This window comes from Heloderma suspectum, chromosome 16, assembly GCF_057233095.1.
Source record: "Heloderma suspectum isolate Gila_16-S chromosome 16, 16-S_ref, whole genome shotgun sequence".
NCBI classification, from domain to species: domain Eukaryota; kingdom Metazoa; phylum Chordata; class Lepidosauria; order Squamata; family Helodermatidae; genus Heloderma; species Heloderma suspectum.
In genome coordinates, this window is record NC_139473.1 from 4,217,433 (window position 1) to 4,242,990 (window position 25,558).

General features: G+C 48.9%; 2 protein-coding genes across 7 annotated transcripts in view; one reads left to right on the top strand and one right to left on the bottom strand.

The window, feature by feature from the left end:
* ALDH3A2 (aldehyde dehydrogenase 3 family member A2) overlaps positions 1-3,325 on the top strand; it is a 24,061-nt gene extending 20,736 nt beyond the window's left edge. For all 6 annotated transcript variants that reach the window (XM_084823082.1, XM_084823081.1, XM_084823083.1 and 3 more), the window contains exon 11: positions 1,230-3,325. In XM_084823082.1, coding sequence (XP_084679208.1) covers positions 1,230-1,244 — 15 coding nt within the window. In that variant the 3' untranslated portion in view covers positions 1,245-3,325. The remainder of the gene's footprint in view (positions 1-1,229) is intronic.
* On the bottom strand, positions 3,228-25,099 carry LOC146334865 (multidrug and toxin extrusion protein 2-like). The gene is made up of 17 exons (XM_084823078.1): positions 24,792-25,099; positions 23,847-23,948; positions 22,413-22,481; positions 21,447-21,595; positions 20,424-20,466; positions 19,855-19,899; positions 18,417-18,514; positions 14,328-14,425; positions 13,451-13,564; positions 12,538-12,605; positions 12,201-12,309; positions 11,191-11,266; positions 9,261-9,330; positions 8,095-8,227; positions 7,580-7,674; positions 5,065-5,149; positions 3,228-3,917 (listed from the first exon to the last, which is right to left on the bottom strand). The coding sequence occupies exons 1-17, from the start codon at positions 24,948-24,950 to the stop codon at positions 3,706-3,708; spliced, it is 1,725 nt and encodes a 574-aa protein (XP_084679204.1). The 5' UTR covers positions 24,951-25,099; the 3' UTR covers positions 3,228-3,705.
* Positions 25,100-25,558: the final 459 nt, after the last annotated feature.

Sequence of the window (25,558 nt, forward strand, 5' to 3'; positions counted from 1 at the left end):
TGGGGGGGGGGGGGGCTACGTCCCTCCCCCAGCAGCCTGCTGAGTGCAGTGGAGGGAAGGGGCGTGTGCTACATGTCCTCAGCCAGCTTCCTCACTCACCTGCATGCAGTTTCAGGTCGCCTGGGGCGAGTACGTACATCCAAGGCTTGTCCAATAGCACTTCAAAGATTAGTGGCTCATTGTGGGATAGGCTTTTGAGGACTGGAGCCCAGTGTGTTAGGTGCAGGAAGCATATCCTTAGTCTTGCCTTGCCACGGGATGAGTGTTTGGCGCGATCTGGCCTTGCTGCTGCTGTTGTGTCGTAAACGTCAGTAATGCCTAAAAGGAGCAGATGTGATGGCTCGGCCCTTCTCCGCCAGGACCCTGGAGCGTATCTGTATCTGCCGGTCAGAGTTTTCTTGGGCTAGAAATCTTGGGCAGAAAATATATTCATTTTTAAACTCGAAATGGACCTGGCTTTGCATGGGTTGGAATAGCCTTTGGGTCGATGCAGCAAAGCCTTCCGGCAAAGCTGTGCAGCTGTCGGAGGTGGGCGCATTGTGCCCGCCCCGTCTGAGCGAAGCCACAGCCCCCTGAGGGAGAAGTCTCCCCACGGCATTCTCCCACGGGGGGCTGCCCCACAGCAGCGGGGAGGCGTATGACTCTGTCTCTCGGCCTTCTCATCTCCCCTGGCTTCAAACTGTGTGGCTTGCAAAGCCATGTGTTGGCTAGGGACGTCTGTCCCCTAGTGGCTGAAGGTGTTACTGCAATCTTCAACCACCTGGCCACATTTAAATTAATTAAAATTAATATATTTTTAAAAAACAATCCCGAGCTGCACACCCCTAGGGTCCCCTTAGAACGCATGCTAAGTCTCAGGAGTCTAGGTTTCACGGTCTCGGTGCTGATGGACGGGCAGACAGACGCATGCCCTCTTTGATTGTTATCGAAGGAAGGACTGTGGCTCAGGGGTAGAGCCCCAGCTCTGCATGCAGGAGGTCCCAGGTTCAATCCCTGGCCTTTCCAGTGAAAATGATCAGGTACCAAGTGGCGGAAAGGCCCTTTTCTCTGCCTGCAAGTTTGGAGAGCTGCCGACACAGCAGGTGATATTGCACTAGATGGACCGGTAGTCTGAATCAATATAAGGTATCTCCAAACCTTCCATACTTGCAGTGTTAAAATTTCTGATACGAAAAGATATGAAAACGAACACTATATGCTCCAAGATGGTTCAATTTTTTCTCTTCCAGGTCACGCTCTTCTGAGTCCAAGGTCGGTCAGATGCCGTGACGCAACGTGCTGTTATACAAGACGTGATTCTCTCGGGGCCTGGGGGGTTGCTTTCCAAATGCACTTGTCAGAGTTTTGTGATTGCTTATTAATGATTAAGCACACCCAAAGTTAAACTGACACCATCTCAGCAGAGACTGTGAATGGGAATCTGGGATTGTCTCCTTCTACTGAAAAGTACAGGGTGGGGGGTCCGGAGCCAGTTGGTTCTGGCTAAGGATGGGCGGATTCCCTAGCTGTCGTTCCCCAGGGAAATCCGCCCGCGGGGGGAGGCAATCCGTCCCTCCCCCTGGAATCCGTCCAGGCTGGCTCCGCTCCATGTCAATCCTGCTGAGCCAGCCGCCAGCTCCATATCGCTGGTGAATTTCGTCGATACGGGCGGCCGGCAGCCATTGCTGTGCTGTATCTCTGTATAAGTAAGTCCCCGGACACAAATGGCGTAAATGCATTTATGGCTGCATTTAGGCTAATCTACCAGTTTTACGGCTGCAAATGGCACCCACTACGCTATTTGTGTCCAGAGACTTACTTATACAGAGATCTGGCATGGCAATGGCTGCCAGCCATATCGACTTTTGCCAGTGATGCGGAGCAGGCGGCTGGCTCTGCAGGATCGACGTCAAGAGGGATCCGACCCGGCTGGATTCCGCAGGGAGGCGGAGGTGAGTGGTCCGTTCCGCCATGGACTCTGGGGGGCTGGATTCTTTAGAATCCGGCCTTGTTGGAGTCTGTGGCGGAATTCTCCGCCATCCCTAGTTCTGGCCCACTTAAAGGAGCACGAACTGAAATGGCAAACTTGTGAAGCAAAGAAGCGTTGGCAGTTCTTGATGCTGTTTCTTAAGGGTATCTCCCCCGCCCCCCTGAGATCTTTTTAAAGTGTTTGCTATGTGCTGGGGGAATAGCCCATCCTAATCAAACACCTAAAAGATTTTTGTGGGAGTCTTCTTATGTCAAAAAGAGTTTTTTAAAAACCAGGAAGATTTCAAAGGCGGACCCAAATTGGAAGCTTTTCGTGTACAGCTTGTAACAGCAACAAAGAAAAAAAAAGAGGCCATCTGCAATGGTACATTTACCAGATTTTTCTGAGTTGGCCTTCTCTGACCTGACACCCTGTAGATGTGTTGGACTACAGCTCCCATCAACCCCAGGCAGCAGGGCGTAGACAAGCGGGTGTAGGATTGCAGTCTTCCTTTATTCCCCTTGCCCCTGGGTTTTTATTTTTTATGGCTACTGAGAGTTGCGACATCCCGTCTTCCAGGAAACTGTATTACTGTGAAGGCTTTTAAAAATACCCGAACTCTCGGCAAGTGTCTAATCAGTTCATTGCAGCCGACTGTTGCAGGAGTGCGTGGGCGCGCGCGCAGCGGTGATGGGTGGACATCGACCGAAACCATTGTTTATCAGGCTGTAAACAAGCCCATCCCGGGTTCACGTGCGCCCCACAGCCCTCTCCTCCGGCGCAGCCGCGAGGAGTCTGGAGGCGCTCGCTTCTCTTCTCCCTTCTGTTCTCCCCTAACCACCACTTCTGGTCTTGTCCAGAATGACAAACTCTGGTCAATGTTAACAGTGGTTTGGTTCGAAACAAGCCAACTTCAAACCGTGGATCATGAATCTGGATGGTTCACACCAGCCTTCCCCAACCAGTGGTGCTGGACTGCGACTTCCATCATCCACAGTCAGCACGGTGTGCTAGGGTGGGCAACTTGTGGCCCTCCAGATGTTTTGGCCTACAACTCCCAGCAGCCCTAACCAGCATAGTCAATGGTGAGGGTTCATGGGAGTTGTAGGCCAAAGCCTCTGGAGGGTCACGCGTTTAATGACTGCATCCATGGTTTTGTTTCTTGCTAACTTGGTCCTTTTTTAAAGCACTTCTTCTCTTGTTCCTCTTTTTCTTAAAACTATCACACACTGTCAAATAAAGTATTTTAGATGTGAAGAATACAAACTGACATGAGATTAGAATTACTACTGAAAGATTTTATGTCGAAAGATTGCCTCTCTCTTTATGTTTACAAAGTGTGCATATACTGTATTGGAAATAAACATTTATTAACCCAAGAACGTGATGCTTTCATTGCTCAGATGTTGAGATTCCGGCTTTGGCTGTCGAGGAATGTTCTCGTGACTTTTTATCACTTCATCTTAATGGCTCTTTATGGTTCCACTGGGCGTAAAAAAAATAAAAGATGGGCATGCCCCAACCTTTTTGGTGCTCAACCAAAAAGGCACGTACTGCAAAACACAGTCTCCACACATCTCCTCCAAGCTGCTCCTGGGTTTTCTGCTGGCGAGTCCAGGGTTCAAATTCTACCAGCACCCACCGATTGGCTTCCAAAACAAGGCGCCGCCCCCGACGTGCTGGGGTCCTGTTTCCTTGCTTCGGGCCAAACTAGAGCTCTTCCATTTCCTCTTCCCACCACCCGCCAAGCAAGGCCTCTAAACCTGAACGGTGAAGAGCCGTATCGCAATGCCCACTGCCAGGGTGGCCACAGCTGCCCCGACAGCCAGACCCCGATACACGATCAGCTCCTTGGTCGTCAGCACTTTGCCGGCGGTTGAGAGGCCTGCCGTCTGCTCGTCCTGGTAGGTTGGCCCGCCCATCTTGGTGAAGCTCACGAGCACGACTCCGTTCTGGCCGTCCGTTTGTCCTGTGGTGCGGAGAGAAAGAAAAGAGGGAGTGGAGCTTCCTTAGCACAGCTGTTCCTTGCTACACGGGCCATGTAGCAAGGCCAGACGTGACCGTTAAGCAGCGACAAAAGAATCTGAAGCAAAAGCACAGAGGACATGAGCACGCTTCTGGTTTGAACCCCAAATCAAACAGATCCAGCATTCTCTTAGCAAACAGCAACCACCCGGGGGCCTCTAGGAAGTCCACAGAGCCCCCCCATAGCTGTTTCTCCCCCCATGTGATAGTCAATGATATACTGCCCTCACTTGGAGGCTCTATTTCATTATGTTGTAGAAAGCCTATTTTGAGCTCTCAGGAGTTTGGAGAAGAGATGGAAAAAATCAAATGAACCAGGGGCTGGAGCAACTTCCCTACAAGGAAAGGTTACAACAGCTGGGATTATTTAGTTTTGAAAAGAGGTGAGGAAGGGGAGACATGAAGAGGTATACAAATTATGCATGGTGTGGATAGGGAGACAATTTTCTCCCTCTCACTACTAGAACCTGAGGTTGTCCCATGAAGCTGATTGGTGGGAGATTCGGGACAGATAAACAGAAGGACGTCTTCACACCACACAGAGGGAAACTGTGGAACTCACTTCCACAAGATGGAGTGATGGCCACCACTTTGGATGGCTTTAAAAGGGGACTGCACAAATTCCTGGAGGAGACGGCTCTCAGTGGCTACTGGTCCTGATGGTGACATGCTACCTCCAGTACCAGAGGCAGTGAGCCTGTGTGCACCAGTTGCTGGGGAACATGGGTGGGAGGGTGCTATTGTGCTTATGCCCTCCTTATGGCTTTCCTGCAGGCAGCTGGTTGGCCACTATGTGAACAGAATGCTGGGCTAGATGGACCCTTGGTCTGATCCAGCAGGGCTCTTCTCATGTTCTTGTGTCTCGCTTAATCCATCCTCCAACCTGATGCCTTCAAGATGTTTTGGACTGCAGCCCCAGCATTCCCAGCCATTTGGCCATAATGGCTGGGGGCTGACGGGAGTTGTAATACCAAACATCTGGAGGGCACCAGGTTGGGGAAATCTGCTTTTCTCTTGTAATTCAAATCGCCACACTTCGTTGGGTGACAAGATGCAGAACCCCCCGCCCCAACCAAACCTGTAGCCCGTACCAGAGGAAGACGCTATCTTGGTGGGGGCGGGAGCAGAGTTTGAGTCCTCGGGCAGCTTCTGAGTCAATCCTGCACGGTGCTGAGCCTGGAGGACATGGAAGGTTGATTTTTAGATCTCCACCTTTCAGCCCAGAAATGCTTGCAACCATTTCCTAGTACTTCTTTTTTAATTGCTGTTTTTGAAAGTTAGTACGGATACAGTATTCCCGGCCATTGAGTGTGTCTGCATCAAATGCAGGGGTGCGGCAATGTGGGGTTGCAACAGTGCCAACCGTGGTGTAATGCAAATAGTAGTTGATACTGTGAAAATATCCATGTGTCAGACTTGATTTATTTTAGATCTTTCTATCTCACCGTTTAGGGCAAAGCCCTTGTGGACCAGCTGACATAAAAAGAAGCGGATCCACAGTATCCCGTTGCAATAAAACACAAGCCTTAAAACCGGCCATTCAAAACAATTCACAAGCCAACAGTAGACTCTTGCAAAAGCAACGCACACGATTTAAAACCAACAGCATGATCGGTAATTTAATAGTTTCAAATTCAGCCCAGCAACTCGACATAAAAACAGTTTGAAAGGGATGGGTTTTCAAGGTGCATTGGAAAGCCTGTAGTGATGGAGCCAAGCATAAATCCCATAGCAGGGAGTTCCACAGGTATGGGGCCACTACCATAAAGGTGGCACCCATCCATTGTGCCCGGCAATCTGACAGATTTTAAATGAATCACAAGGGGGACCTCCAAAGCCATTCTCAAGGCCCGGGCAGGTTTACATGGGTGCAGACCTTCAGATAACCTGGCCTTTAAAACCAGTCTAATAGTCATTGTCTCCTCCCTGTTTTGGGTGGCGACAAATAGAGGTCTCTGATGAAGAATTTTCAGCATCCTCCCTAAATCCTTTGGAGGGAAACCCTGACAATTAAAGCAGCATTAGGACGATAATCTCTTGCTTTTCCTTCTTAATTAAAGCAACTGAGCTTTGAATATTGAAGAATGTCTTATCTGTATGTTTACTGCTGCAGGGATCATATATTGAGAGCCAGGATGGTGCAGTGGTTAGAGTGTTGGATTGGGACTTGGGAGACCAGGGTTCTAGTCCCCACTTGGCCATGAAGTCCACTGGGTGCCTTTGGGCCAGTCCCTGACCCTTGGCCTGACCTACCTCATAGGCTTGTTGTGAGGATAAAATGGAGAGGGAGAGGACCGTGTAAGCTGCCCTGAGTTCCTTGCAAAATGAAAAAAGGTGGGATATAAATGTAGTAATATAAAATAAATGTCAATGTAATGTCAATATAGATGTAATAATATAAAATACATAAACTGGGGATGGGGAATCTGTAGCCTTCCAGATGTTGGACTACAACTACCATCATCCCTGACCTCTGGCTATACTGGTTCGGACTGAATGGGTTTTGGAGTCCAACATTGTCTGCGGTCCAGCAGGCTCTCCACACCTGATATATGCAAAATACTGAAAACCGCCAAAGCATAAAAATAATCCGACTGGATCAGTAAATGTGGGTGCTGCCCTTCTAGTAAGAGTGTCTGCTTATCAAATGGACTCCATACACGTCAGTCTTGGGCTCCTGTTATCAATGAGATGTTGGCCGTTTTTGTAACGTCCAGCATAGGACTTATTTCACTGATGTTAAAGGGTGTTTTTGTAGTTTGTTGTGGCTTTTGATAATTTATCTTATTTTGTGGGTGCGGGTGGGAGTTAGATGACCCTCTTGCATGGTCTCCCGATGTCTCTTAGGCCCACCTCTGCACACACCTGGGAGTAAGTCCAATAGAACTCAGTGGGGCATTCTTCTGAGTAGACATGTACAAGATTGCACTCTTAAAGACTCCTGAGTTTTGGCAGGTGGTTTGTTCATCTGTCTGGTAGATGTGCTGCCATTCTGTCTGCTTTTTACAAGCTGTATTTCGTCAGTCTTTCTCTGGCTTTATGCTGGTTTTTAGAGATTTGCACTCTCAGCTGCCTCAAGGGCACAAACGGACTTCGATAAATACCACTTTGCTCCTTGTTTGCTCTCAAACAGACACTGTTCGTTTGGTAGCTTTTTACTGGGCATCGACAGCTGTTGCCATCACACCCTTCCAACCCTCCCCAACCACGTGGCTCTGCATTTACACACATCTGCCCATGCTCCAGATATTTGCAACGTTTTCCTCTTCCCTCCCCATGCCTTTTTCCTTGTGTGTCGTGTCTGTTTAGATTGCAAGGCAGGGAGTGTCTTCTTTTACTAACTATATGTAAGCCGCTTGGGAAGCCTTTTTTGGGCTGAGAAGGATAACAAAAAAGCTTCAAATAAATAAATAACTGTCTTCCCCATCCTGGGTCCCTCCAGCTGGGTCGCAACACATCTGGAGAGCCACCTGTTTCCTACCCCTGATAGCAAGCATACGCTGCCTTGCCACTCGACCAGGCTGGTTATATCTTTTTTTGCCTTGGGCTGTTATCTTGCGCTTTCCTGCTCCGATCCAGCAAAGCCCATCAACGAAAGCGTCTCACCTCGTCTGCCACCTTCTTCCAGTTCAGCCGAGCAATGTAGGTTATGGAGCACACACAGGGGATGAGGGCACACGTCAGCATGCCCAGCCAAAGGCCTGGGGGAGAAAGGAGAGAAAGCCACACGAAGGCTAAGGACAGGAGCTCCTTGCTCAGGGCTCCTTCTGCAAGGACAACCAACCTCCCCCCTGCACCTGGCGCAACCCTCCCCCCGGCTCAAGTCCTGGAATGCGCCTCTGCCCAAAGAACATCTGGCCTGGCCTTCTGCCTTTAACAGCAACGTGGGATGTTCAGAAAAATTGGGGGCTGATGCTTTTGGAGCGTCACGCTGTAGACCATCGCCTGCTAAAGGCATGCAGATCAAACTCTTCAAAGGCAGAGGAGCAGGAACTGGTATTAAACAAGCAAACGGCATCCCTACTGTGAGGTGCTTAAGGGCAAGAGGCCATGCCCTGAGTCCGAGTCCTGCTGTAGCTCAGCTTCAAATGCACAAAAGTGCTCTCAGACAGCCCTGGTACCTATCATTCCGATTCTGGCCACGAAAATCAACATGATCCCCAGAGGCAAGCCCACGATGTAGTAGCCGATGGCATTGAAGACAGCACCGAGCTTCTGCTTCCCGGTCCCACGCAGGACGCCGCTGGTTGTAGCCTGCCAGAGGGAGAGCAAAGGGTTCAGTTACCGTCTGAGCAAAGTAAGATTTAACTTAAGTTCGGTTTGTTTGGTGTCCTCTCTGTACGTTTGTCCGCACACCTGTCGCACACCCTCTCCAGTTGTAAGAACATCAGAAGAGCCCTGCTGGATCGGACCGAGGGTCCATCTAGTCCAGCTTTCTGTTCACACGGGGGCCAACCCACTGCAGGACACGAGTGCAACAGCACCCTCCTGCCCATGTTCCCCAACAACTGGGGTACATAGTCATACCCCCTCTGGTACTGGAGGTAACATATAGCCATCAGGACTAGTAGCCCTTGACGGTCTTCTCCTCTGTGAATGTGTCCATTCCCCTTTTACAGCCATCCAATTTGGCAGCCATCACTACGCCTTTGTGGAAGTGAGTTCCACAGTTTAACTGCGCTGTATGAAGAAGTCCTGCTTTTTATCTGCCCTGAATCTCCCACCAATCAGCGTCAGGGGAGGACCCGCTTGGGTTCGAGTATTATGAGAAAAAGAGAAAAACGTCGCCCTCTCCACTTTCTCCACACCAGGCATAATTCTGTAGACCTTCATCACGTCTCCCCTTCCTCACCTTTTTCTAAGCCAAACAGCCCCAGCTGTTGCAACCTTCCCTCCTGGGGGAGTTGCGCCAGCCCCTGGATCATTCGAGTTGCCTTTTTCTGCACTTTTCTGACGTAGTCGACATGGAGACCATCGGAAAGAAACACGGCGCGTGTGCGTGGGATGCAATTCTACATGTCATGTTCAACAGTGTGTGCGTGTAACGTGTGTATAAATAGAAATGAACAGGTCCCCGTGTCCCATTCTCTCTGGAAGCTTGCCCCTCAAGTTCCAGATCTGTCAGAGCTCTAGTTGCTCATGGGTCAAGGGAATACACTCTGCACATTCTCTGATGTTCCCTGGCTCAGTTATTACTCGAGATGTTCCAGAGCCAAGCCCTGGCTTGCATCAAGGGCATCGAATGGAAGGAAAGGACCCCACCATTTCTGTTGGGAGCGATACTCACGCAAAGAGCTTCAAACAGGTGGAAGGCAATGTAAACGGGCATCACCCAGGCGACCAGCTCGATAACTTCTCTGGAGAAACAATCGAAGAAAAGAAGTCGTTATTCGGGGCGGGGGGGGGAACCTGTCTTTCTGGCTGGATAATCAGGCCAGATCCACGTGCCGGGCGCTAAAGCCCCGTAGTGAACATGCACAATACCGCCCGCTGGAATCGCCCTAAGACAGACTTCTCCAAGCTGGTTTGGACTACGACTCCAATCAGCCCCAACCAGCCTGGCCAAGGGTCAGGACTGCTGGGAGTTGTTGTCCAACATATCTGGAGGGCACCAGCTTTGGGAAGGCTTCCCAGCCCCAGTACTGAGTCCCAGTATTGGGGAAAAGGCGGGATATAAATAAATATAATAAATATAGTAATGAAATTCCCTAAATCTGGTTCATAAGAATACAGAAATAACACCGCGGCACATGTATTATTATTTTATGTATCATTTCAGTTATATCCTGCCTTTTTCCCTCTTGTGAGGATCCCAGGCTGTCCTACACGGTCCCCCTCCTCTCCGTTCTATCCTCACAGCACCCTGTGAGGGAGGTTAGGGTGCGAGTCGCGGACTGCCCCAAAGTCTCCCCGGGGGCTTTATGGATGAGCAGGGATTACAGCCTGGAACACCCGAGTCCCAGTCCTAACCGCTACACCATGCTAGCTCTCTTGCAACAGCTCCTGCCAACACACACAGCGCACGATGGTTTGCAACTTAACACGGGTTAATTGGAAAGGGCATTACAGCTGAGTGAACCACACTGAAGTGCATTGTGTGGCTTGTTATCAATAATGACCAGACGAGGGCACGCAATTGCATTATGGTTGTGATTGCTGTGGTAAGAAAACAAAATCCACCCAGTTATAAAGGAATGGCGGCTCAAGGACAGCCCCAATGGGAAGCACGAAAAAAAGCAGAGCAATTTGGGATGATGACGCTATGAAGCCGCCTTACGCTGTGTTGCAGCAGTAGTCCATCATATTCTCAGTGGTCGCGTTTCCCCGCGGTCTCATGCGGAGAGAGGTTTTTCCCAGCATCTGCGACATGATCCTTTAAACTAGAGATTCCAGGGTTTGAAACTGTGACCTCCTGCATGCAAGACTGGTGTTCTGCACATGTATGTGATTTGGGGATAGCAACACGGGCTTGCTTTGCAGAGCTGTTATCATGAGCACTGGACATATCAGCATGCTCAGGTTAGTATCAAAGGCTCGCCCTGCTTCGTGTCGGAATACAGAGAGTGGTTTCACGGAACAGGGCCTTTTGGGGAGTGGCATCTAAATTGCAGAATGTGGTCCCCTAGTGCTTCGTTGCAGGTGGTTATTAAAATAAGTTGCTGCTTCGTTTAAGAGGCATTGGGGGAAAAACGGGAGACCCTGGATACCTGCTGGTTATGGATTTTGCTGCTCTGATTTCTTTATGGTATCATGGTTTTGTCTGTTTTATACTATCATTAAGACACCAAGTTGGGGGGAGGTCAAGAAAGGAACGGCGTCTATATTTTAAATAGTATATAAAACAAGTATTGGAGTGTTCCTGTTCAATGTGCCAGCCAGCTTTCCTCCCCTGTACGATATTCCATTCCATTCGGTCAGCATTTCATGGCCACTGGACACATTCGGTCCTCATCGGGCTGTTTTGGGGCCCCCCACCTTAGGGGGAGGGTTTGGGTGTACTTCTGCAAACCTTGGAGTTCCTCCAAACCTGCTGATAATACCCCTCTGCTGCAAAAATGATGCCATTTTGGTGAAATAAGCAACGGCACGCACGCCTGGACATCAGAAATAGCGGGACTGATAAAATACAGAGGTGATGGATGTGAAGGTCCTTTTGAACCCAGCACCACACATACTGATGCAAAATATCCTCGACATCCAAAAGGACAGTTACTCACTCATCGCTGGTGAATATGTAAGCCAAGATGTCCTTCGTTGCTGTCAACACAATGCACATCAGGAGGAAATAACACACTGGGGGAAAAGAGAGAGAGTGAAAAAGAGAGAGAAGGGAAGATCAGTAGCAAGCATGGAGAGTGAAGTGGAAGTCCTGTTTCTAAAAAGGCAAATTTACCCCAGGGATGTTTGGGAATTTTGTTTTTGCTCATAAAACATGCGAGCATGCCAAATTCAAAGCTCCGAACACCAGCATGAGTGTGTGTCTGCCGACAATAGTCGCAAATTGTCGAATATGTGCTCACGTTTGTCTTGCTCCTGATTCCCAGTTCAATTTGCGCAAAATTTCCTCCGAAGACTGAATCAGCCCCGCTTTAGTCTATGGAGGGAAGTTGTGCAAATTAGGAAATTTGCACAAATCTCCCATTCAATCAGTGCTCTAATTGTGCAGGCTTCCCGTCTGATCACGAACGGCAATCAGGCACGAGATGGGTGGCGAGACGGCATCCTTAATATAACCTCTGGATTAGTAAGTAGCAGCTAATACTATAACTATTATTATTAAAAGCATTTTTATCCCATTGTTCAGCCAAAAATGATCCTGGAGTGTCTTACGTATAATCAGTAAAACAAGACAGTCCCTTCCGCACAGGCTTTCAATCCATGAAGGCACAACATGCAAGGAAGAAGGAATGGGGAGGGAAGAGGAGTGACCAGGTGGAGAAAAATGGAAGAGGCGATAGGTCTACTCTTTGAACTCCTGCTGCTTAAAGCGCCCCCCCCCTTTGCCTGCTACAGCCACAAAGATGCTGTTTCTGCTGTTACGGAGACTTGTTGCCTCCAGATCGGCAATTGGCGGATTTGTTCAAAGTTACGGTAGGCAAAGGGGCATGTGCAGGGAGGCTTAATGAAACCTCACGCACACGCACCCCCCCCCCCCCGATTCACCTCTGCCCGCGGCTCTGGGTTTTTGCTTGTTTGCCTTTTTTGCATGCCACTAAATGACAGGTACCTGTGCACAAAATGGCGACGACAGAAGACTTCCGGGCTGCCTCTATGTGACCGGCTCCTAAGGCGTTTCCCACCTGGACGGCGACGGCGGCGCTGATGCCAAACGGAATCTGGAAAGGTGCAAGGGATCGGCGCCAATCCGGGTGGAAAGAGATGGCTCTCTTTCGACACCCTTTCCCAAGGTAACCCCAGGGAGGGGGTGCCCACTGAAAGCATCTCAGCCTCACTTGACAAAATATCCCTGCCGGCTCCCAAGCAACTTCCTGGGCTGCTTATGCAGGGGATGGTTCCCTCCCCCAAATAATAATTTGGGGGTGAAATGTGGGAGAAATTCTTACCATATAAACCACCGTGGCCACCTCGTAAATGACGGACTGGGCTGACAACTCGACGACACTTAGAAGACCTGAAAAAGGTGGGTGGGGGAGAAGGGTGCTGTTTAGAGGGGGAGGGAATTCAGGTTGTGTGTGTCACGCTACCCACAGAGGCCGCAATTTAGGCCTTGGGGGGCCGTGGGTCGTGTGCCGCTCTTTTAAAAACCTTTCCAAAACAGAGTGTACACGCAGGACCGTTTAAGTATTACGGCACACTTCCCCAAGCTGGTGTTGGACTACAACTCCCATCATCTGCCACCTTGGGTTCCTTGCAAGAGGAAAAAAGGCGGGATATAAATGCAATAATAAATAAATAAATAAATAAGCAAGCTGGCTAGAGAGTTGGTGCTGCTGGTTTCTACTTCGGTTTTATTCTGTTGTTGTTGGAAAACATCTTCATGTTTTTGACATTATACTTTATGACGTTTCGATAGGGTATGACAGCATTCTCCGATCTGGTGCACACCAGATGTGTCAGGACTACAACTGCCCTCATCCCTGGCCACACTCCCTGGGAATGATAGGAGTTGTAGTCCAGCACATCTGGAGGGCTGTTGTTCGGTTCCCAACCTTATTTTACGGCTTCGGCTAGCAGTTGGCACAGAGACGAAATGTCACGAGAGACAGATGGGGCTGCGGCACTGTTTTTATTCTGTAATTGTTATGCTTTATTGCAATTGTTTTATTGTCTTAATCTATTTTCAGTGGCTTCTGTTAAGCTGCCCTGAGTGCCATTTTTGGTAGAAAGGTGGGGTACAAAATAAATAAACAAAGGATGGATTTGGTGGCCCTAATTTTATTGCCATGCCCCACTGGAAGAGTGGGGGTGGCCTGATTTTCTGGCTCCTCCCATTTCCCATGACCCCTCCCCACTGACCTATTAGAAAACTTCCGATTTCGAAGGTCCACCATTCGATGCAGGTCATGAGCATGCTAGGGACAGCTAAGGCCATAAACACGTTCCATTCTTGGAGGCATTCGGTAGACCAGCCTAGGGTGTGAAGAAAAACAAAAGAGGAAAATGCAGCCACGTCTGAAAAACTCATGATTTGACAGCCCAGAAAACACAATTCCCTAAGGGCACAGTCCTATGCATGTTCAGACAGAAAAAAGTCCTGCAACTCCCAGTATGCTGGCTGAGGCTGGGAGTTGCAGGACTTTTTTCTGTCTAAACATGCACAGGATGGTAAGACTTTTCTCTGTCTGAAGATGCACAGGATTGTAGGACTTCCTTCTGTCTAAATATGCCTAGGATTGCACCCTGAATCTCAGATCTGGACATTTCTCCCATATCAACTTGCCCATTCCTTAAGATCGACAGGATCAGGGCTTCCTGTCTGCTCCTTCACCTGTACAAGTACGTCTGACGGCAGCCAGCGGGAGGGCCTTTTCGGTTGTGGCACCTCAACTTTGGAATTCCCTCCCCACTGCGGTGTGACAGGCACCAACCCTGATGGGTTTTCTGTGCTTCTTACCAACTTTTTGTTTAACCATGCATTTGCTGATTTTAATGCCTAGCTTATTGGGACTTTTTGTTTCAGTGTGGTTTTGTTTTTCCAATTTTAATTACTGTTTTGATGTATTTTGTCTGCCACTCTGGACATGATTAATGAAGAGCAATATATACATATTGTTGGGGGAAAAGTCTGCACAGAGCTGAAGGTCCATTATGGGCATAACTGAGAAGCTGGCAAGATTACAGCTTGGAAAGAATCAGGAGAAACGTCTAAAAAGCGAATAAGCAAAGGTTTTACCTCCCCAGGTTTCGACGTGCAGCTTTTTCCATCGGATGTACAGAAAGAGGGCAATGGCTTGCGAATACTGAGCGATGCTGTTAGCCCAGGCAGAACCCCTGGAATGGGTCGAGGAAAACCAAAAATGACACTTAGGCAGAAGTTTAGAAAATTGTGAGTAATATTGACAGAGTGCACAGAAAGAGAGATTTTTTTTCCTCTCTCTCTTATAATACAGCAGGCTTCCCCAAAGTGGTACCCTCCAGATGTTTTGGACTTCAAGTCCCATGAGCCCCAGCTCACATGAGCAATGGTCAGGAATGCTCGGAGGTGGAGAAAGGGAAACTGAGATTTACAAAATAAAATATGCAACTTCCCTATCCGCTCTGGCCTGGTGAGGGAAGGCCTGCCATTTTGAGCCCAGACAGGGGAAGAGAAGGTACCCCTTCATGGATCACTGCCTTGTTGTGGCGAAGGGGCTTGCATAACTCAGTGAAGCCATAAGCTATGCCGTGCAGGGCCACCCAAGACGGACAGGTCATGGCAGAGAGTTCTGACAAAATGTGGTCCACTGGAGAAGGAAATGGCAACCCACTCCAGTATTCTTGCCAAGAAAACCCCATGGAACGTATCAGAAGGCTAAAAGATATGATGCCGGAAGATGAGCCCCTCAGGTCGGAAGGTGCCCAATATACTACTGAGGAAGAGCAGAGGGTATTTCCAAGTAGCGCCAGAAAGAGTGAAGCGGCTGGGCCAAAGCCGAAAGGACACTCAGCTGCGGATGTGTCTCATAGTGAAAAGAAAGTCCGATGCTGTAAAGAATAATATTGTTGAGGAACCTAGAATGTAAGATCAATGAATCAAGGCAAGCTGGAGGTGGTCAAACATGAGACAGCAAGATTGAACATCGACATCTTGGGAAGCAGCAAACTAAAATGGACAAGCATGAGCGAATTTAATTCAGGTGACCATCATATCTACTACTGTGGGCAAGAATCTCTTAGAAGAAATGGAGTAGCACTCATAGTCAACAGAAGGGTGGGAAAAGCAGTACTGGGGTACAATCTCAAAAACGATAGAACGATCTCAGTACGAATCCAAGGCAAACCATTCAACATCACAGTAATTCAAGTCTATGCCCCAACCACTGAGGCCGAAGAAGCTGAGGTTGATCGGTTCTATGAAGACCTACAACACCTTCTAGAACTAACACCCAAAAAAGATGTCCTCTTCATCATAGGGGATTAGAATGCCAAAGTAGGAAGTCAAGAAATAAATGGGAATACAGGCAGGCATGGCCTTGGTGTACAAAATGAAGCAGGACAAAGGCTAATAGAGTTTTGCCAAGAGAACACGCTGATCATAGCAAACACTCTTTTCCAACAGCACAAGAGGCGACTCTACACATGGACGTCACCAGATGGTCAATATCGAAATCAGATTGATTATGTCCTTCGCAGCCAAAGATGGAGAAGCTCTATACAGTCAGTCAAAACAAGACCTGGAGCTGACTGTGGCTCAGATCATGAGCTTCTTGTTGCAAAATTTCGGCTTAAATTGAAGAACGTAGGGAAAACCACTAAACCATTCAGGTATGACCTCAATCATATCCCTTATGAATATACAGTGGAGGTGAGGAATAGATTTAAGGGACTAGACCTGATAGACAGAGTGCCTGAGGAACTATGGACGGAGGTCTGTAACACTGTTCAGGAGGCAGCAACGAAATCCATCCCAAAGAAAAAGAAATGCCAGAAAGCCAAGTGGCTGTCTGATGAGGCTTTACAAGTAGCTGAGGAAAGAAGGGAAGCGAAAAGCAAGGGAGAAAGGGGAAGATATATCCAACTGAATGCAGAGTTCCAGAGAATAGCAAGGAGAGACAAGAAGGCCTTCTTAAATGAACAATGCAAAGAAATCGAGGAAAACAATAGAATGGGAAAGACTAGAGATCTCTTCAAGAAAATCGGAGATCTCAAGGGAACGTTTTGTGCAAAAATGGGCATGATAAAGGACAAAGAAGGCAGGGACCTAACAGATGCAGATGAGATTAAGAAGAGGTGGCAAGAATACACAGAAGAACTATACAGGAAAAATCAGAATGTCCCTGATAGCCATGAGAGTGCGGTCACTGAACTTGAGCTGGACATCCTAGAGAGTGAAGTCAAGTGGGCCTTAGGAAGCATTACTAACAACAAAGCTGGCAGAGATGACAGTATTCCAGCTGAGCTATTTAAGATCCTTAAAGATGATGCTGTTAAAGTGCTGCACTCAATATGCCAACAAATTTGGAACACTCAACAGTGGCCGCAAGACTGGAAAAGGTCAGTTTACATTCCAATTCCGAAGGAGGGCAACGCCAAAGAGTGCTCAAACTGCCGTACAATTGCGCTCATTTCACATGCCAGCAAGGTGATGCTCAAAATCCTACGAATTAGGCTTCAGCAGTATGCGAACCGAGAACTACCGGAAGTACAAGCTGGGTTTCGAAGAGGCAGAGGAACTAGAGATCAAATTGCCAACTTTCGCTGGATCATGGAGAAAGCAAGAGAATTCCAGAAAAGCGTCTATTTCTGCTTCATTGACTACACTAAAGCCTTTGATTGTGTGGATCACAACAAACTGTGGCATATTCTTAAAGAAATGGGGGTACCAGACCACCTTACCTGTCTCCTGAGAAACCTGTATGAGGGTCAAGAAGCAACAGTAAGAACCAGACATGGAACAACCGATTGGTTCAAAATTGGGAAAGGAGTACGACAAGGCTGTATATTGTCACCCTGCTTATTTAACTTATATGCAGAGTACATCATGAGAAACGCCGGGTTGGATGAATCACAGGTAGGAATTAAGATTGCCAGGAGAATTATCAACAACCTCACATACGCAGACGATACCACCCTAATGGCAGAAAGCAAAGAGGATCTCAAGAGCCTCTTGTTGAGGGTGAAAGAGGAGAGTGCAAAAGCTGGTTTGAAACTCAACATTAAAAAAACGAAGATCATGGCATCTGGCCCCATCACTTCCTGGCATATGGAAGGGGAAGAAATGGAAGCAGTGACAGATTTTATTTTCTTGGGCTCCAAGATCATCGCAGACGGTGACTGTAGCCATTAAATTAAAAGACGCTTGCTCCTTGGGAGGAAAACTATGGCAAACCTAGACAGCATAGTAAGAAGCAGAGACATCACCTTGCCGACAAAGGTCCGTCTAATCAAAGCTATGGTTTTCCCAGTAGTAATGTATGGCTGTGAGAGCTGGACTATAAGGAAGGCTGAATGCCAAAGAATCGGTGCTTTCGAACTGTGGTGCTGGAGAAGACTCTTACGAGTGCCCTGGACTGCAAGGAGGTCAGATCAGTCAATCCTAAAGGAAATCAACCCTGAGTGCTCATTGGAAGGACAGATAATGAAGCTGAAGCTCCAATATTTTGGCCACCCAATGCGAAGAGAAAACCCACTGGAAAAGACCCTGATGCTGGGAAAGATTAAAGGCAAAAGGAGAAGGGGGTGGCAGAGGATGAGATGGCCAGATAGCATCACCGATGCAATGAATATGGACTTGAGCACACTCGGGGAGAGAGCGCAGGACAGGAAGGCCTGGTGTGCTCTGGTCTATGGGGTCACGAAGAGTCGGACACGACTGAACGACTGAACAACAAGAGAAGGCTGTGGTGTTGCCTAGCAACCACAAGGCAGTGCTTAGCAACCACAGCGTGCTTCCTTCCCTCAAAAAATAAAATTTAAAAAATCAAGCAGAACAGTGGGCACTGAAGCACCAAAATGGTGATCATTATGGCAAGAGCTTTGCACAGGAAGCCTCTGTGCCCCCTGTAGGGTCAGATTTGTGCAAAGCAAGTTTAATTCCAGGGCTTTCAAACATATTTGCTTCTGTTTTCTTTGAAGGACCGGCTCTTTTGTGCTTGTGGATCCTTGCTGGTCATCAACAGAGCTGCAAGCCCCTGAGGATGTTCCATTCTGCTCTGATCCTCAATGTATGTCCAAATTTTTTTAAGAAGCTTTGCAATCTATTCCTAGTGCAGTGCCAACGAAGGGAAAAAATTGACAGATCGCTGCTTCAAAATATGGATCCCACCCCCCCCCGTTTGCTCACCTAACTCCCATGTGAAGCTCGTACAGAAAGATATAGTTGGCGACCAGGTTGACAATGTTCCCCGCAATGCCGCAGAGAACCTCTGGCCAAATGATCCTCTGAAACAAAATATCGATTTTAGGGTGCAACTCTACGCATGTTTAGACAGAAAAAATTCCTGCAACCCCCAGCATTCCCCAGCCAGCCATGCTAGCTGGGGAATGTTAGGAGTTGTAGGACTTTTTTCCCATCTAACCATGCATAGGATTTACCCTGTTTCTGCCTAAATGTGCATAAGATTTACCCTTTTTCTGTCTAGACACGCATAGGATTGCGCCCTTAGGGGTTAACTCCTAAGAAATGCTATTGTGTGTGCACATCTGAAAGGCCTTGTTGCACTGAGAGGGCCGGCCCTACTGTAAGGACAGGGATGGGGAACATTTGACCCTCAGGATATTGTTGGAATGTGACTCCCATCATCACTACCCATTAGCTATGCTGGCTGGGGCTGATGGGAGTTGCAGCCCACCAACATCTTGAGGGCCACCTGTTCCGGCTCCTGCACTCGGCGGAGGGAGGCAGCCTCCTCAGGCAGCCGTTGGGGTGTCACAAAAGGGCGGCCAATGGTCCTGTTCTTGATTATTGCATTCTTTCTGCCAAGGAAGTTTGCAGAATTTTCTGCCTCCAGCGCCCAAAATGACCTCGATGGACTTGGATACTGAGTACCTTGACTGGGGGGGACAGCAACGACACCATTTGCTTGCCTGCCCCGCCCCCCCAGCACCAAAATCTCTTGGGCCAAACTTGGCCCGAATATGACATGGATGTATCTGCCGAGCCTTCCTGAAAGGGGGATTCGAGACAGCAGAGTAGATGGCGCCACTGGGGTGGCATCCATGGGCAGATGCTGGGGCCCGCCCGGCCTGCCCAGGGGCCCTTTTTTGCCGCTTCTCACTGGCTTGGATCTGCTATTTAAATTTCCTACTCTGCCTACAATGCGCCAGCACCACCGGGTTAACTTCCTGGGGCTCATAGGAGGGGGGCTAACAGGTGCTGAGTGCCCCCCCCCCAAATAATGGAGCCGGCCCTGTTGGACAAGAGCTTTCTTGGGAATCGTCTTTAAGAACAGCCACTCAGAATGTAACAGTGCCTTTATCTTCATTTATACCAGGCGTGTTGAACCTCTTTCAGGCTCCTGGCTGAATTCCACCCCAGAGAAGCTCTCGGGGGGCCACGTTCCAGTCGTGGGCGGGGCCAAAGGAAAAAGGGGGCAGGGCCAAAACACCACCATATTTTAGCTTCAAGCTCTTCCTGCCTGTAACTCAGCCTTAGGAGAGGCACTTCAAGCTTTTAGGATGGGGGGAACTGCAGAAAAGCTGGGAAAACACTGGCTGGTGGTTGGGGGAAAGGGGTGGTGGCCAGATTTGGCTCCCAGAGGTGAAGGGAAGCAGCTTCTTACCTGGTTCTGCAAATACCTTGTCTGAATTTGATAAATAAATGCCGCCTGCGGGACAAGAAGGCATTAACGGTAGAACCTGTGATCAGAGGGAAGCAAATGCATGACTCCAGACCCCCATCCCAACCATGTGCCTCTCCTTTTATATTTTCAGGCCTCCTTCCTTCAGAATTGCCATGGACTGATTGATGTGATTGGTACCCCGCCTTTCTACCAAGAAAAATGGCACTCAAGCTGGCTTATAATCATAAATAATACTAGATTAAAATGATAATAAAAGACATGCTTCAAAACACAGTTAAAAAGACAGCAGAATAAAAACAATCGGATTGCGCCTGTGTGCTTAACAGGGAACCATTCAGCCCCTATAGCGTCCGCCCTGCTAGTGACACGGGAAAGCTTTGCCTGTTAGATGTCGGCCCGCCACATGTGAGTGTGGCTGTCGAAAGACATGGGAGCCCTGGTGGGAATAAAAACTGGAGCAACTCTGCTTGGGCCTTTTAATGTGGGCCTTTTAATGTGGGCCTTTTAATGGAGCTGGTTGAGAGAGGGAAAAATCCCCAGACACTTACCGGAAGCGCTGGGATGAAGATCATGACATAGACCTGTGTGAGCCTGTCAGGAGAGAATGGGGGAGAAATGCACCCCCAAATGAACAGTTCAGCTTGTGGGTGACATGGGTCCCCCAAGATACACAAAAGCTCCCCCTGCCGAACCCGGAATAAGCTTGTTTTCTGACACTGCTGAAATATGTATTTTCCTGGGTGGCTTTATAAGAAAAGTTGTTGCTTTATAGAAAGGTGTCTGGTCCCGTACTCCCTTGCTTCGTGGGTGGTTTGGCACGGTGGATGTGGGGTATAGCTATCCCATAATCCCTCACTTCACCAGTGGTTTGTGCACGAGCACGGGGGATGTTGCCTTTGAAACAGGCATTCTAGCCACAATCCTCTCTGCCCAGGAGGAACAGCCTTGAGTCCTCCTCAAGATTTTCAAGGAAAATCCTTTGCCTTGAGCGAGGGCGGACGGAGAGTGCTGCTTTTATTCCTCCTGGGCAGCAAGCATTGGCTAGAGTGCCTACTTTTACAAACGCAGCGACCACCATATTCCCTCAAAGTGGTACAGCTCCAACGTGGTCCTTATTCGAACTTCTGGAAATAACTATAGCTGGTTTTACACTTTGATTTCTAACTCGAGGCACATCTGTGTCCGATACAGAGCAATACTACTCTCTTCACCAATAGGGAATCATGGCCAATGGTAGCTTTAATACCAGAAATTCGGCCTATGTGGGGCTCTAGTCTCTATCTTTCTCTGTATTCCCTAACTTAAATATTGAAAGGGATTAGGGGATAGCTATTACATTTAAAGAGACCGTGTGGAAGGTTCTAGAAATGGTGTTTAGCCAACCTCTGATGCAAACATGGCAGTCCCTGTCCTCAGGCTTACAATTAAAAAAAAGGGATGGGCAGGGAAGAGGAAAATAAGAAAGCACAGGCACCCATTCTTAAGGGGATACAGTTCTTATAACAATCAGCTGTCGTGCAGCCAGACGTTATTGGCATCTGACCAATACCCAGCAGGAGAATTTGGCCCACCTGGAGACGTCCGGGTTCTGTCGGATGAGCAAGAGGATCTGCTCCGTGTTGATGAAGACCGCCCAGCAGGGGAAACAGGACAGCAGCAGGATGAGAACCCCCCGTTGCAGGATGGTGCCCACACGCTTCAGGTTCTTCCCTCCATATGTCTGGGGAAAGAAGGCGTGTTTAAATCCTCCCACTGTCGACACCAAGGTACCTCACAATGAGAGAGTCTTATTAAAAATGGGCAGCTATTCCTCACATGGCTTGGGACTGCAACACCAGATGGAGCGCCTCTCCTGACACCAACCTACCCAGGCACTATGATCGACATCTGAGGCCTTCCTCTGAGTGCCTCCTCCGAGGGAGGCTCAGAAGGTGGCAACAAGGGAGAGGGCCTTTTCGGTAGTGGCTCCAATTATGGAATGATCTCCTCACTAAGGCCCGCCTAGTGCCAACGTTTTTTCAGCATTTGATGGGATATTTATGACAGTTGCTTTTATGAGGGCCGGTCTCTTTCTGTAACTGTTTTAGCTGCTTACGTTATTTTTAAATTTTGTACATTACAAAACCGATATGATGTTTTTATTCTCTCGCATTTATAGTTGGTTATTTTTGTGAACTGCCCAGAGAGCTTCAGCTTTTGGGCGGTATAGAAATAAAATAATAATAATAATAATAATAATAATAATAATAATAATAATAATAATAAAAAACAGCCTTCCCCCTCCCCTGCAACCTGATGCCCTCCAAGTGTTTTGGACTACAACTCCCATTAGTCTCAACCAGAATGGCCACTGAGCAGGGATGAAATAGAAGAATTACTGCACTGCAAAATCAGCCAGGTCTTTCAGTGCTCTATGAATGCAGCACGAGTTCTTGCAGAACGTCCACTTCTGGCAACAGCCGCGTGCAACGGCAGGTCACGTTTCACATCCCTCAAACCGCAGCAGAGTGGGCACAGTGCCAGCTGCCGCTACCCACCTGGGATATTAACGTATCACAAGCTGAAGACAACCCGAAGCCGACAGAAATGCCGGTCACATTTATAACCTAGGAATCATGAGAGAGAGAGAGAGAGAGAGAGAGAGAAGATAAAAAATTAAGGTTGCCAAATATCAGTGCTGGAAACATTAGGAAGATTTCCCCAACCTGATGCCCTCCAGATGTTTTGGATTGCAATTCCCATCATTCCCAACCAGTATGGGAATTGCAATCCAACATAAGGCTTCAGGTTGGGCTAAGCTGGGATAGAGCATTCTAACGCAAAGTCAGGCAACCTGGTGTCCCTGGGATGCTTTGGACTACAAGTCCCATAAGCCCCAGCCAGCACGGCCAACAGTGTGAGTCGCAGTCCAAAACATCTGGAGGACATCAGGTTGCCTGTCTCTGCTTTAGGGCGTCCATCCCGTCTGACCGCTTGCTCTTATGTAAGCTCAGCCAAGCCCCTATTGGCTCCTCAGATCACCTGATACAGCTGGGACCATGAATGGCAGTATGGCCCTTTCTGGCCCTTATGGCCCTTTCTGGCCATAACCTGGGTGGCGCTGCAGAGCCAGTGCCAGAGTCCCCTGTTGTTTGAGGCCCAGTGGCGCCTCCTGCTGCGGCTCGTTTCTGGTCCTGCTTCAGAGGTTCTGGAGTCAGAAACTCCCCAGACTGGCCTCGTTTCCGTCCGGAGGCTCTTGCCTTGAAAGGGGCACGCCTTTGCCATTTCTCACAGTCTGTAACATGGGACCAAGAAGATGGCACAAACTGGCTTCCCAAGCGGGTAATAAAAGCCATTCACCTAGGGCGAACCTGCAGCAGCACCGGGCGACCCCCAAACCCCCAGATTCTGTCCTCCCAATTGAGCCGGATGTCGCTGAGCTATTCCCAGAGATAAGACTGATAGTAAATGTGGAGCCATAGATGACACAGGTCAGGGTTCAAGCCCAGCTGTTCATCCCCCGTTTACCCTAACATCCCTCTCTGCCCGCCTCAAAAATCTACATTTTCCATGGGGATCCTGTTTAATCCCCCTTCTGTTTAACCTCAACCAGACTTTCCTGCCAACTGCAGCAACATCCTATAATGCATGGCTGCATTTCCATTTCAGAAGTTCCAGAAGTGTTATCTGGACATCCTGTTCATGAAAGGATCGTGAGTTTCATTGCTCCCTTTCTCATGCTTCTGTTACCTAAGGTAACCCCCGCCTTTACAAAAAATGAACACGGGAGGCACGCTTTGCTCTTCCAGCCGAAAAACGCCCGAGAGAGCAACAATGACCCTCCCTCGGAGGACTCCGCACCCCACTGCTGGGAAACGCAGGAGTCATAATTCGGAGCACGTCTCCTGGTAGAACGTGGACTCATCCAGCAATCCAACAGGGAACCTCCTCGCAGGGCAGGAGCTGTAAAAGAATGGCGACACCACACTCACCGCGATTGCAAGGGTGACGGAAGCCAACTCAACCTTGCCGAGGTGGCCGCAGAATATCGTGCTGACAACGTGGATCATGAATACCAACAGTTGGATGAGTGTCTAGAGGGAGGGGAAGAGAAAAACAACAACAACGGGAAATGTGAAGATATGACACCCCCGAACTCGGCACCTTGAATGGAACCAGCGTGGATCCCGGAGGGCTGGAGTCATGCAATTTAAGACATAAAGCTGCCTTCCCGATGAGTGGCACTTCACCTCCCATCAGCCACAGCCAGTATGGCCAATGGTTAGGAACGCTAAGAGTTGTTGTCTCAAACATCTGTAGGGACAGCTTAGCAGTTGATTAAAATACCGTTTTACTCAGTACCTCCTGCTTTGCTTGGTGCCACGAAGGCCCTACCTTCAGACTGAAGGAACTTTGCTAAACCTGAGCACCTAGACAGTTCCCCACCTGAGGTCTTGCAAGCATCCCTTAAAGCTGAGCCCTGTGGCACAGCTCCCTGGCTGCTGCTTCCTCGCTCTTGGGCACATTTAAGTGGCGGCAACAATGCATTGGGAAAGCAACTGTAACGTTGAGCAGGACAAGAACAAAGGGAGAAGCCAGTCGACAGATGTTTTAAAGTGGAAAGGGACAGGTGTTTGCAGTGCATCAATAATTTCCCCCTTTGGTATATCATGAGAGGCAGTGTGGTGTAGTGGTTAGAGTATTGGACTGGGATTTGGGAAATCCACATTCAAGTCCCCACTTGGCCACGAAGCTAACTGGCTGACTTTCGGCCAGTCCTTGACTCTCAGGCTAACCTCCCTCACAGGGTTGTTGTGAGGATAAAATGGAGAGGAGGTGGATCTTGTCCACCACCTTGGGCCCCTGGGAGGAAAAGTGGGATATACATGAAAGAAAGAGACAGACAGACAGACAGACAGACACTTTGTGAGTCTTACCAATGGACTGGCCAACAACAGGATCTTCTTTGCCTCCCCCCAAAAGTTGGAAGGAAAGAGCCAGCATAATTTCCTGTAGCCCCGGGGGACCAGAGCCTGCGAGTCGACATTGGAAGCGGTGATGGGCGGCTTCTCATTGATGGGGGTCCCCAGCTCCATACACAGGAGATGACCCTCTCTCGCTTGTTTTTTTTTGGGGGGGGGGACAGGGTTAAGCCAGATTCCTTTGTCTGACCTGACAGGGCACCCGTAGAACTGCTGCAGGACGGACTTCAGCCCGGTCTAGATAATGCTGTCCTCCCTGCCTCACAATTTTGGGCAAAGGGCGAGGATTAAAGTCTCTCCAGGACCAATAGAAAGCGAGGAGGAACAGCTGCCGGGGACGTCCATCTGTGGTTGCAGCGGCAGGGGGTTGGCTAAGAGGCCTGGGATGCATCCAAGACAAGCGTCACAAGGTCAAGGCACTTCGGTGATCTTGCCCACGAGAGCTGCAACGGAATATGTAAAGAGGAGAGGGCAGCCGTCCCCTCGCCGCACTGCCTCGCAAGGGCAGGTGCTCCGAGCAGAACTCAGAGCAAGTTGCTAGCCCTCATGGCCGCCATTACATGGGCACCTAGAATGTCAGAAGCTGTTTGATTTGTATGTTGCATTTGTGACTTGATTTCGACATTTGGTAAACCACCCAGAGGACTCAGTTGATGGGCTGGCAAACCATCATATATTCTTCCCCTCTTCCCCTGAGTCCAATTGTAGATTGTAAACTCCTT